Source organism: Tamandua tetradactyla, chromosome 2, assembly GCF_023851605.1.
Source record: "Tamandua tetradactyla isolate mTamTet1 chromosome 2, mTamTet1.pri, whole genome shotgun sequence".
NCBI lineage: Eukaryota > Metazoa > Chordata > Mammalia > Pilosa > Myrmecophagidae > Tamandua > Tamandua tetradactyla.
In genome coordinates this window covers 74,693,978-74,707,868 of record NC_135328.1, presented here as the reverse complement: position 1 = coordinate 74,707,868, position 13,891 = coordinate 74,693,978, and the positions used below count along the sequence as shown (strand labels likewise).

Genomic DNA, 13,891 nt, shown 5'->3' with positions numbered 1-13,891 from the left:
CCCCTTTCATTCTGTTAATAGTGGTATATTACATTAATTGATTACCTTATCTTGAACTCACATGCCTCGGATAAATCCCACTTGATCAGCACTTTTAACATGCTGTTGGATTTGGTTTGCTAGGATTTTGTTAAGGGTTTTTGCATCTATAAAGGGATTTGCGTTGTAATTTTTCTCGTGCCGTCTCTGTCTGACTTTGGTATGAAGGTGATGTTGATCTCATAGAATGAGTTGGAGAGTGTTCCTTCCTCTGCTTTTGGAAGAGTTTTAGCAATATTGGTGTTCATTCTTCTTGGAATATTTGTAAAGTTTGCCAGTGAAACCATCTGGTACTGGATTTTTCTTTTCTGGGAGGTTTTTGATTAGTTTCTATATCTCTACTAGTTATTGGGCTGTTGAGATTTTCTATTTCTTCTTGAATGTAGGTGGTTTTATGTTAAGGATTTGTCCATTTCATCCGTGTTAACTAATTTGTTGGTGTGAATTCAGTAATAATGTACCCCTTCTCATTTCTGATTTTAGTTGTGTCCTCTATCTTTTTCTTTTTCAGTCTAGCTAAAGATTTGCGATTTTATTGATCTTTTCAAAAAAAAAAACTTCTATGTGTGTTGATTCTCTATATTTTTATTCTCTATTTCATTCTCTAATCTTTTTTAATTTGCTTCCTTCTGCTTACAGTGGGTTGGATTTGCTCTTTTTTTTCCCCCTAAATTCTCCCGTTGTGAGGCTAGGTCTCTGATTTGATATCTTCTTTTTTAATGTAAACATTTAGAGCTACAAATTTCCTTTGCAGCATTGCCTTGTGCATCCCCTAAGTTTTATGTTTTGTTCATTTTCATTCACCTCAAGATATTCCCTAATTTCTCCTCATGATTTCTTCTTTGACCTGTTGGTTGTTTAAGAGTATGTTGCTTAATTTCCACATATTTGTGAATTTCCCTTACTCCCTGTTAGTTGGTTTCTAGCTTCATTCTGTTGTAGTCAGGGAAGATAAATTGTATGATTTCAATGTTCTTTTAAATTTATTGAGGCTTGTTTTGTGACCTGACATATGGTCTATACTAGAGAATGATCCCACGTGCACTGGAGAAGAACGTATTCTGCTGCTATGGGATAAAGTGTTCTATGTGTGTCTGTTGAATCTAGTTGGTCTAGACTACCATTCAGGTCTTCCCTTTCCTTATTGATATACTGTCCAGATGTTTTATCCATTATTGAAAGTGGTATATTGAAGTCTGCTATTATTTATGTGGGACCATTTATTTCCCTGTTCAGATCTATCAGTATTTGCCTAATATATTTGGGGACTCTGCCTTAGGTGCTTTTATATTTATAATTGTAAGGTCTTCTTGTTGAACTGACTCTTATCAGTATATTGTGACCCTCTTTACCCTTCATAACAGTTTTTGACTTAAAGTCTGTTTTATCTGATATTAGCAGCTCTCTTTTGGTTACTGTATGCATGCTGTAATTTTTTCCCATGTTTCGCTATCAATCTGCGTATGTCTTTGAATTTAAAGTAAGTTTCTTGTAAACAGCATATAGTTGAGTCATGCATTTTTATTCATTCTTCCTACCTCTGCCTTTTGCCTGGAGTGTTTAATCCATTTACTTTTAAAGGAATTGCTTATATATAATGCAGGACTGTCTTCTGCCATTTTGCTATTTTTGTATGTCATATACCTTTTTTGACCCACAGTTCTTCTCTTAGCCTACTTTCATATTTATTTGATTTTTTTGTATTGCACCATTTTGAACGTCTTCCCAATTTCTGAATATATTTTTCATATATTTTCCTTGTGGTTACCATAGGATTAAAATTTCACACTCTGAATCTATAGCAATCATATTTGATTGATCCCAACTTAACTTGATTAGCATGCACATACGCTGTTCCTAAACCTGTCTCCCCCACACACACTTTTTTAAAAAAATTTATTTCAGATTATATCTTTGTACATTGTATGTCCTAGTTCAGTCTTTCAGACTTCCTTCCAGTAGATTGGCGCTGACATACAGGAACTCCAGTATGCGTAGGGGTTGCTCTGTTCTCTGGATCAGGGCCAAGGACCCATAGTGGGAGCGCAAGCTGATTCCATCCCACACTTGGGAGGGCAGGTGCCATCAGTGGCACCAAGATCTTCTCCTGTGGCTTTTGAAGCTGTGTTTTCTTGATTCAGCACTCATCCAGTAACTGCAGCTTTTAACTGTTTTCCACGGTTTTGAGTGAGGGTACTTTAAGATTTATCTGCCACGTTTGTTCAAGGGGGGGTTGGAACATGGACACCCTCAGAGCCAGCCCCCAGGGATCTGGAGTAGCTGCTCAAAAACAGTAATCAGGGGTCAGACCACACCCCCAGAGCTTGGAGGACTTAGGTCTTTATATCCCATCCTAGCACCATCAGGCTGCATCTGGAGACTGGGCTGCAGTCCCCACTGCTGCCTGCCATAAGGCTGGGGGATGGGGAAGGCTAACTCCTTCAGGGAGGGTGGAATTCACCAGGATTTATCACAATTTACTAGCTCTTCTGTGGGTGCTGCACAGTGTTCCACCAGACTCCAGATTTCAAAACATTTGATTCAGGCAGTTCCAGCCAGTTCAATAGTGGTTTTGGTAGCAGGACTGATTCCTAGAGATTCTTATACCACTGTCTTCCCCCTATTAATTCTTTATGGGTTGTAAAAAATTAGTGATATTTTGATTCCATCATTTTTCTTTATCAGTTTGAATATTCCACTAAAGAAAAATGTGTTTATCTTCTGTTTGTTTACCCAAAGGTAGCAAAAGTTTCAAGACTTGCATTAATTCTCTCTTGTACGTGGAAAATACCCGTTTCTTTCTAGACCATGCCAGCACATTACATCTGAGATAATTTCTCAGGCACACTAAAACCCTACAGTGCTGTTCACAGATGTCATTGAGTTTCTCCAAGACCTCCCTCCTGGGACTAACACTAATCTTGCTAAATGTAGAGCTTGGGATCAGGGGATTGAAACTGATATAAATCAACTTTACAGATCAGGGTGGAACTCAGGAAAAAATAGAGATGTTTTCTGCCAAAAATGATGGAAATTTTTTTGCATTTCTGGTAACATCCTGTGCTGTTGTTTCTCTAGGTTTCAGTGGACAGGGTCTTAAAGACCCTGAAAGAAAATGCAAATAAAGCCAAAAGTTTACTCCTCACTACCATACCTCAGATAGGGTCCATGGAATGGTCAGAAACCCTCCACGCGCTGAAGGTAAGTGTCCTCACCCATCTGGGAGCAGACAGAGAGCCTCAGCTGCCTTTTCCTTTTATTTGCATTTCACCATTGGACTACCCCTCATGTATTTTATTCTAGCCTAAATATTTTCAGCAAGTTTTCCTGCCATGTACTACCTTGATAACCATTTGCAAAATTGAATAGTGGGACTTGTGGCTGCTAATATAAGTCCATTGGAAGTGAGGTGAGGAGAGTTTTCTCGTCTAGTGTGCCAGGTTCTTGGCATTGTCCTCCTCTGCGGTGTACTCCTGAGTCTTACTTAAGAAGACTGTTAGTGCTTGTTCTGCTTAAGGGCCTACATTGTTGACAAAACTATTTTCTCTTTGGCAGATTCACACAAGGTGTCGGCAAGTCTTAAAAGCCCAAATGCTGGCATACCAATACTAAAACAATGCCAGGGAATGCCTGCTTGAGGTTAATGTTGCATTAAACTTAGACAGTAATCGATGATAAACATGGGATGGACTACAGATCGGTAGCTTTCCAGCTCTAACAGTTATTTCCAGAATACAATTTAAACTGACTGATAAGCTTAGAGATGCATGATATTTATTTGGATGTTTTGTGACTCTTGATTAAGGCACTGGATAAGGAGTTGCCTCAATAAGATATTGCCTTCACCTGGTACCCAAAGAGAGTATCCAGCATATCCTAGGTTCTCTTAGAACACACTGTGCTTTTGGATCTTATGGCAGTAGTTGACGAAGGACTTGAGAGATGGCTATAAACCCTCTTATATCAATGGTACTTGAATTACTACCTGTGAGCCCTAGAATTAAACCCATAGTTTTAGTGAGATGGGCACACAGGTATGGTCATAAATGATCAACAACCTCTGGAACCATGGGAAGGCTGATTATGGTGTGTGCTGATTTCTGTGGTGTAAATGCTCCAGCATGTCTGATTTTATCCTGCCAACACGAAGTCATGGATTACCTGGGATGTGATACACACAGTTGCTTTTGCAGGCTGGTGCAAGCAGGCTCCAGCACGCTACTGTGACCAGGTGTTTCTCAGTCTTTAGAACCAGCTGAGTCAGAAATACTGTAATTTGTCATCTATCTTACCCACCTGACTTTAAGTCCCTAAGTTGCAGGGAACCCATGTGTTGCTTTCAACACTGTATACCCAGGAGAGAAATACTGTTGAATAAATAAATGATATGCCCCCTCCCTCCGTGAAGTGTTTCATTATACCTTGAAATAAGGGAAGTCTTTATTATGAAATAAAGAAAAAAAGAGAAAGTAATTTCTAGGAATTAGGGAATGTCAGTTTAGACTAGAAATAGGTGGGGGGTTTTTTTGTTTTTCCATTTTAAAACCCGTTAACATTTGTCAGCTAAGTATAAATAGTATGCAGGGCAGGAGCACAGCTTTGGCTTTGCTAATAAAGAAACTGTTGGCTTGTGAGAAATGTGACTCATACTTGTGCATTGCTGAGGTCAGTGTAAGGGAAGCTAATATGTCAGGAAACCTGTAAGATATGGGTTTCTTTTTTAGATTCCCCAAGTTCTCCATTTTGGCCGTTGTCTCTTGAACTTGGAAGATAATTTCTCAAGCAATAAGTATATTATTTCAGCTTCATTTAAGTAAGAATGCATGGGTGATAGAAATCAGTGTTCCTCTTCCTTTTTTGAAGCTTCTAAAAGGGTGTATAAAATTGTGTTTTGTTAAGAGAGGTTTAGTATGTATAGCTTTCATCATATTCCCAAATGGATATATGACCTGAAGAGAGAAAAGAAGAATCACTGCTCCAGACAAATTGAGAACTGTGGCCCCCATTCTGTAGCACTAAGGAACTCAATACTGATAGTTCCTTATTCTAGGGTAGTGTTTCAGTCTCCTAAGCACTAAAATGTAAATCATTCATTGAAACACAAATTCATTTCAGATGCATTTAGTGAGCAACTACTGTATGCCCAGCTCTGGTTCACAAAGATACATAAGACTTGTTGGGATGAAGAAGAACTAATACTGGCCCATTAAAACTTAATGGCATTTTTACAGTGGAATAAGGTGAATGTAGAGGCCACATCAACAGTAACCCAGCATGGGAGGTGGTTTATTAAATGCATCCAGGTGCTTGTAAAAGAGGATAGGCATAAGTGAAAATCCGAACAGTACTCTGAGATAAGCATTATTAACCTCACTTCACAGCAAAGGGAAATGAGGATCCAAGAGAAAGTTAGGTCTGAAGTCCATACCAGTCTAATCTGTCAAATCAGAATCTGATTTTTAATAAGCAGTCCCACAGGTGATGATCATGCTTACTTACCCAGGTATGAGAACTACTGCCTACAGTAACTGCTTCATTAATTGTGATCTGGGTCTACTTGTTTCGTTTCAGAATATGGCCCAGTGTTCTGTTTTATTACCAAGACATTAAAATAGCATGGCTGCCCAGGAGAAAAGAAGGCTTTATAATTCTGGTCATTCCAGGAATTCTTGCTTAATTCGAAAGAACATGGAAAATCCATGCCCTTACCCGCTTAAGAAGAACACATGATAAGAAAGATGAGAAACTGCACATATTAGCAATTGCTTCTACAGGATTTGGGTTGCTTTAAAAACCAGAAGGAAAACAAATGACCACTACACAGATGGAAAATCTGACAATTTAGAAAAGAGACAAGGAACTAGATCATCCCCCATCCCTCCTCTGCACACACAAATCTGCAACAGTACAATGGAAAGGAAGAGCATCCAGTCTCCCATGTCACCAAGGGATGTGAAGAAAAAATGGGACTCTTTGGCTATTTATTGGTGTGACGGTAAATTAGTGCAGTCTTTCTGTAGGGAAGTTTGGTAAAATGAATCAAGTGGCTTACAGAAATAGTTATACCCTCTGAACTCGTTACTCCCAAGGATTTATCTTTAAAAGGCTGTCAGAGATGCATACAGATAATTATATGCAAAGAAGGGTATTCAGTATAGTGTTAGTTCTAATAGCAGAAATTCAAAACAATCTGAATATCCAAAAATAGGAGTAAATTATGATCTAGCTATTATAGATTTTGAAGCAACCAATTGAAGTTCATATTTTCACAGAATATTTAATGTCCTAAAGAAAACATGAAGTGGAAAAAGGATATGTAAATGTTTTACAGTGCCAAGTTTGTTTTAAAATTTTATGTAACCATACAAAAGGATTTGAAAGAACAATGTATAGTCTTTTGTTTTTGAGTTTGGGGGGGGGGGACATACTAGAGAATTTTTATTTTATTTTCTTTATATTTTTCTGTATCTTCACATTTTTCTACATTGACTGTAATCAAATAAAAAGTTGTTTTAAAAATAAAAATGAACTTAAAGCCAGATCTTGAAAAAACAGTTGCTGGTAATGAAACAAGATTTGAGACAGTAGTATTAAGTGAGCTACATCTTTATGTCATTTTTTTTAAAGGGGGCACATTAGTGACTGTTTTCTCAAAGATTGTGTTTGCAACAGCTTCCCCAGAAAACCTGGGTGTTTAATACTGAATTAGTCTACAAGTTTAACTACATAATAGGCTGCATACACACATTATAGTGTGTCAGGTGTTTTGAAAATTAATATTTGACTCTTTGTTTCTACTCCTTTTATGAGTTGAATTATTTTACCTGAATTGGTCATTTTTGTTTTTTAATATAATACAGTGAAAGCTATATGTTCATTGTTAATTTTATAGGAAATTTATAAGAAAGCTTTTTTTTGATTGAAATTTCCCATCACAAGGAGATCTTATTTTTTCCTTCAGAGTTATTACTTTACTGTTCATTGTGGTCTGTTACAGGATACTTTAGTGATGTAGTGATGTATCTTTTGTCTGCTTAAAAAGTCTGTAATGTCAATGTGTTTCTATGAGACTGTCTTCGAGATAATAAGCTGCCACTTGTCAACAATAAAATAAACCAATACCCCTCTGCTTTAATAGTGAGCTGTTTGGGTTCATGTGATTATGACTCTTGGGTTCTCTGATGCAGTGGCTTGAGCTATGGTTGCACGTTGAAAACCCGTGGAGGACCTAAACATTCTGAACTCCAGTTCTTTGGCTCTATGATCCATGATTGTTTTTACTACAGTATAATATATATACTGTACATTACTTTTCCTCATTCTTAGTATGTGTCTGAGAATGTCAAGGCAAAAACCCACGGGCATTCTTGCTGCCTTCAGAAAATACGGTTTTCCCCACCCTTCCACGGTGCTATTCATGATCCAGTAGCCCTTTCTAGCAGCCTCGTTTTCAAACTTCGTAAATGAGCGGAGAATACTCTGTGTGGTTACCAGTCACTCCTTATGCCAAGGCGATTTTCCTCAGACTTCATTCTTGAGAACTTTGCTGACCCTTTCTTCCTGAAATGCTTTTCATTTCTATGAAATTTTACTGCCTTCTTTTTTAAACTGCTTGATTAAGTGAATACCCAGATCAGTTATGATCATTTCCAAGTTTTTTCCAGTGATTGGGGGCATATATGAGGAAGGGTCTGGCATGATGATTTAGCTCTTTGGAAACACTGAATTATTGATTAATGAGTTTTCGTCTAAGGATAGATTGATAGTTTAAAGATAGTTTGCAGTTGTCAAAAAGAAAACGGATATTTTTATGTTCAAATATGAATAGGTATGATAAAAGTTGAAATCACAGAAGATGTAAAATAAGTACAGTTTGTATGGATAGCATCTATATGCTTTTATGTTCATAGCTTCTGTGAAGAAACATGAAAACCTTTGATGTGTGAATCAAGAAACCTCTGCTTCTCACCTTTTGTACTGTTTGAACTTTGTACCATAATCATCCACTCCTTTGATTTATTTGTACATTTGAATAAGTGAAAACTGGAGGAAACCTGGCTTTATAGCAGTCATGTAAGATGAGATAAAGTATCTGATCTTAGTTGGGCATTGAATTCTGATAAGTCATGTCTGGGACACTGTATCCAGTTCTTGGCACAACACGTTCAGGGGAATATGCATCATCTAAAATACACCAATAGAAGGGTAAAGGGGCTGGGAAAACCATGCTACATAAATAATGGTTAAGGGAGTTGAATCTGTCTAACCATTTGAGAGTTTTGAAAACGTTGACTGAGAACTTCAAGTATTTAAAAGACTGTCATTTGGTTACAGATTTAACCTTTCTCCCTCACTGTTCTAGAAGCCTTCATGAAGGTGGGGATCATGCCTTTTCTTGACTTAGTGAGGGATCTTCTATGCCTTGTACATAGTATAAATTCAACAAATATTTGTGTAAATGAAAGTCTGGTAACTTTTACCCATGTAAAATCATTCATTCACCCTTCTTCAAACACCTCCTTCCCCCACTTTCACTTTTAGTGGATGAACTTAGTTCCTCCTTCACTGACAGTAAAACTGTAGCATCAGCAGAGAACTTCCAAGGACACCTACCACCACCACCGCATTTACCCCTCCCTGCATTTTCATTTGCATACTCTGCTTTCCCTCCTGTTCCTATCTGTGACTTTGTTTCTCAAGCTTGAGTCGGCATCAGCATCACCTGGAGGGCTTCTTTTTTTAACCACAAATTGCTTTAGCACCACCCCAGAGTTTGATTCACCAAAGTGAAATTTGATTCACCAAAGTCTGGGGTTGAGGGGATAAATTTGCATTTCTAAAAAGTTCCCAGGTAATGCTGATACTGTTGTTCCAGGAACCACATTTTGAGGACCATGATAGATGTTTCCTCCCTGCTCATCCACTTCTGCACGTGCTGAAAGACATCACGCTAGCTCTCCCAGTACTCTCCCATCTCAATTGTTAGCAGTTCCATCCTTCTGGTTGCTCAGACCAATAACTTAAGTGTCATCCACAACTCTCCACAACCCCCATTCAGACATTGAAAATTTTGTAATTTGTTTTTACTTTACCATCAGAATTTATCCAGAAACTGAGTATTCCTCACCACAGCTTCTCCCTCCATCTTGCTCTGAGCCATGCTCACCTCTCACCTGGATACTGCAATACTCTTCCTGCTCCTACTCTTGCCTCCTGTAGCGACTCGGGAGCCAGAATGGTTGTTTAAAGCATCAGTCACTCCTTGTTTCACCCTGAATAAAAGCCCATATCTTCGCATCCTATAAATCCCCATGGGATCTGTATTCATCCCTGTCCCTCTGACTTCCTCTTTCACCCCTGTCTCTCTAACTCACTCTTCTTGAGTCAGTCCTGCTAACTTCCTTGCTCTTAAACAGGACCACTCCTGCCTCAGACTAAAGTTTTCCTCTATGATACTTTTGCCAGGAAAATTTCTCCCTGATAATCACAGGGCTCACTCTATCACCTCCTTCAAGTCTGTTCAAAAACCACCACAGTGGGTCAACTCTGAGCACCCTATTTTAATGAATGTCAGCGCCCCTACTTCATGCCCCAGTACTCCTAATAACTGGCTCAACTTTTATTTCCCCATGGCTCTCATCACCTCCTTGCATACTCTGTTATTTGTGTTTATTGTTTGTTGATCCCTGCTCCCCATTAGAATATACGCTCTGTGAGGGTAAGAATCTTGTCATTCGCTGATAGATAGCCCCAAATCCCAGAATAGTACCTGACACTTACTAAACCTAATATTTTACTTAATATAATCCAAAATGTTATGTCAACACTATGAGATGTTACATTCTTTTATAAATGCCGGTTCGTCGGAGTCCACTGTGTATCTTACACTTGCAGCACATATCAATTCAGATGCTTAATTTTCATCTGAAATATGTGATCTCAATTTAAATTTTATAAAATTTACATTCAGAAAAGTAGGTGCCCATCATCAGGCCTTTCCAGATATAGTGGCTCAATATTGATTTGTAACTTTAATTAAAATTCAATAAAAATAGAAACTCAGTTTCTTGTTCTCACTAGCCACATCTCAGTGCTCAATGGCTGCGCGTGGCTAGTGGCAGCCATACTAGATGGTGCCAGCTTCAAGCAGACCATGTTTCCTGTCTCATCTCTGGCTTTTTGTAACTGTTGTCTCTTGCCCTGGAAAACTGCCCTCTCTGTTCCACCATCACCCTTCTTTATCTGGCTCACTTGGGTTCCATGGCTTCTGTGCTCCCCAAATACCCTATTCTATTACACTAATTGTCACATGTATTATAAGTACTAGATTCATTGTCTAGTCTACTGAAGCAGGGAATAGGTCTATCTTGTTTACTTTTGTGTTCCCAGACACTTAGCATAATGACTGACAGATAAGAAGTGCTATTAAATACATATATATTAAATATATTAAATAAAGACATATACCCACTATAATGGTTTGAAGCTGTTGTGTACCCCAGAAAAGGCCATGTTCTTTTAATCCATTCCTGTGGTTGCAGACCTACTATGGGTGGGACCTTTTGATTAGGTTCTTTCAATTGCAGTGTGATCCATCCTGAATGAGGTCTTAATGCCCTTACTCCTTTATAAGAGGATAAAGGGTGTGCAGAAAAAGTGCAGATCGCTCAGAGAAACTAAGAGCAGAAATTAAGAGAAATTAACAGAAATGCCCTGGAGAAGCTCATAGAGGAAACCATTGGAACCAGAAGCTGACAGCAAAGAAACCCAGGAGTGAAAGACCAGCAGACACCAGCCACATGCCTTCCCATATGACGGAGGGGTCCCAGACGCCAGCAGCCTGTCTTCAAAGTCCAGGTATCATATTGTTGATTGTCTTGCGTTGGACATTTTCACAGCCTAAGAACTGTAAATTATAAATTACATTCCCAGTGCAAAAGTCAACCCATTTCTGGTATATTGCATTCTGTCAGTTTTAGCAAACCAAAATACCCACCCAATTTCTGAATTTTGAAATTTTAGCCATCCTTCCTTTCCTACTTCAAACCCCCTTTTAGGAAACTTGGTCACATCAGCCCACAATAAATATTTTCTCCTTTGCACTTCCACACCGCTTTAAATAATCATTTAAAGGACAAAACTTACTGCTCTCATTTGTGTAGGGATATCCTTCAACAGCCAGGTAAAAAAGAGGAAAATGTAAACTGAATTATAAAACTGATACAAGATTTGTTTCTTGTGTTTTAGAACAAGCTTTTCTCTCTCTTTTTACAGGTGGGAGGAGAGGAGGGATGGGTGGGTGCGGTTGTTGGAGATAGATCAGAGCTTCTCGGCCTCTCACATGTTTAATGACCCTAGTCCTAATGATAACTCCAGAAGCAGTACAGGACCTGTGCCATGGGCGGACATGAGCCTGGTGTCCAGCTCTGTAATGGTTCAATCTATGACAGGAACCACAGTGTCCCAGCATGGCAGAAACGAGAGTCCACCTTATCCAAGGAAATGAATATATTCACAGCTATTATGTGGGTGTCTTAATGATTGTTACTAGAGCCTTCTCATTCTCCTTTTTCACAACTCATGCCCCTTGGTATCTTAGCGGAGGTGGGGGTTAATCCTGATGTGATACAGTTGAAAAAATACTTAAGATGGAGAGAGTTGGGAGTACTAGATACTGAATCTGAGTTGGCAAAAAAAAAAAAAATCACAAAATCTATTCTAGTGCCTCGACAGTTTACATTTTTCTGCTATAACTGTACATACTTTTTTTTTCTCAATGGGCAGGCTCCGGGAAACGAACCTGAGCCTCTGACACGGTAGGCGTTTCAAAATTCATCATATAACTGAAGAAGGTGCATGTGCCTGATTTCAAAAATATTTTGTTGCAGAGCACATTTTTTTCAAAATAAAAACGTGATGATTTCATTTAGACAAGATTCACAGGAAAATTGTCAGTGTTTTCAAACAATTTCCTCAGTTTTATAGATGACTCAGTCTTAAAAAGTCTCCACATTGGAATGTGATGATGTGTTTGTTAACTGCTCTCTCTTTTAATCTCACTGTGGTTTACGAATTTCTTCCCTCTAAGAATCAAGATTACAAGGCTAAAGTCATAATTAATAGAAAAGCCAATTCAAAATATATGCAAAATACAAAGAACAGTATAATGAACCCCTATCCATCACTCAGCTTCAATAATTATCTCAGAGGCAGTCTGTGTCTCTATATCCCCGCCCACTACCATCCTCCTAAATTATTTTGTAGTAATTCTCATATATCATATCCATGAATATGTCAATATTCTATCTAAAGGATAAGGATTTTAAGATAGCCACAATGCCCTTAGCACAGTTTTACAAAATTGATTTTAAAAATTCCTAATGTCATCAAATGGGTAATTAAGTGTTCAGGAGTTCAAATGTTTCATAATTGTCATCTTTTACACCTTATTTATTGCAATTAGGTACCAACATCCACACATTGCAATTGATGGATACATATTATATGTTCCTGTCCATCTATACGTTCTCTCTTCTTTCTCTCGCTCATTCTCTTGCTTTCACTTTCTCCCTCTCCCCATCTTTCCGCCTCTCCCTGAAGTTTACTGGTTGAAAAAAATCCAGTCGTTTATCCTAGAAAGCTTCCCACAGTCAAAATTCTGCTAACTACATCCCCATATGTAGTCTGACATATTCCTCTGTGCCCTGTATTTCCTAAATTGATAAATTGAATTTGGACAGGTTCAGACTTTTCATTTTTAGAGATGGTGGTATGTTCTCCCATCAGAAAGCACATAATTCTTTCCTTGATGTTGAGTAGCCATTAACTTTTAATCCTTCTAGCCATTAATTTAATAGCTGTTTCCAAAAAATGATACTTTAATTCAAAATCACCTCAACTTAAACACATAAAATGTAAATTGACAGCCTCCAGGGTCCATGTGGAATTGTTTGACCTATTCAGTGGTTTTTTTTCTTCAATCTTTATTTTTATTAAAGATATACATGAACATAGTACTAAAGATTAGTTTTACATAATTTATAATTTAAAAAATGGCAATTCTCTGCTCCAGTCTCTCCTGGATAAATAGAAAATACTCAATATCTGTTAGCTGGGAAACGCTTTGTATAGTCTTCTACAGCTAAGAAAACTGTTTAGTATAATCACTTCACTCAAGCAGCCTTGAGTTATTTTAAGCATAAAAAGTCCTTGGTGAAATAGTTTGCTGTTGGTCTCAACAAAAAATAGAATTTACTCTCTGTTCCCAAAACCTCTCCCTTGCTCTGCTTGCAGGAATAAAACATCATATGAACTAATGCCAGCACCTTCCTCCTTTTGAGGAAGATCAAAAGCCCAAAAAGTCAACAAGAAGTGCCTACAAGATAACAGAACATGCTGACCGAACAGTTTTTCCCTCTTCTATTTTTTTTTCCCCATCTGCTTTTTTCTGGATTCTGGCCATTTCTTTGTCTGTTGGGGTTATATATTGGTTATATACATAAAGTCAATATACCTCTAAAAAATTTAACAAAACTGTAAAGACAAAATACCTTCATGAATCAAATCATTTTTTTTTCTGGGATTTTTGGGGGAAAAAAGTAATGCCTATATTTTCCATTAATCCTTGTCAAAAAATTGTATGTTACCAAGCCACCCCTCCCAATTAGAACTGGTCTTAGGAGAATCTTTTTCCCTCCAGTTCCTTGATGGTATATTTTCAATAAACTCTTCTTCTTACCAAAGCAAAAAGTTTGTTTCTGTAGTTGATGTGGGATCACATGGCCTGATTATACAGGACCATGTTTTCTGTCGGTAACAATTCGGCGACCAAGGCAGGAACCCCTGCTTTTAG

The 13,891-nt window shown here is 38.0% G+C and overlaps 1 protein-coding gene across 4 annotated transcripts in view; it reads left to right on the top strand.

The window, feature by feature from the left end:
- Positions 1-13,891, top strand: part of MTAP (methylthioadenosine phosphorylase) — a 79,491-nt gene that overhangs the window by 47,468 nt on the left and 18,132 nt on the right. Inside the window, exons 7-8 of one of the 4 annotated variants that reach the window (XM_077148032.1) lie at positions 3,118-3,240; positions 5,611-7,180. The exons of the other annotated variants lie outside the window; for them this stretch is intronic. Coding sequence (XP_077004147.1) covers positions 3,118-3,240; positions 5,611-5,649 — 162 coding nt within the window. The 3' untranslated portion in view covers positions 5,650-7,180. Of the gene's footprint in view, positions 1-3,117; positions 3,241-5,610; positions 7,181-13,891 lie in introns of those variants that run through there. 4 annotated transcript variants of the gene reach the window in all.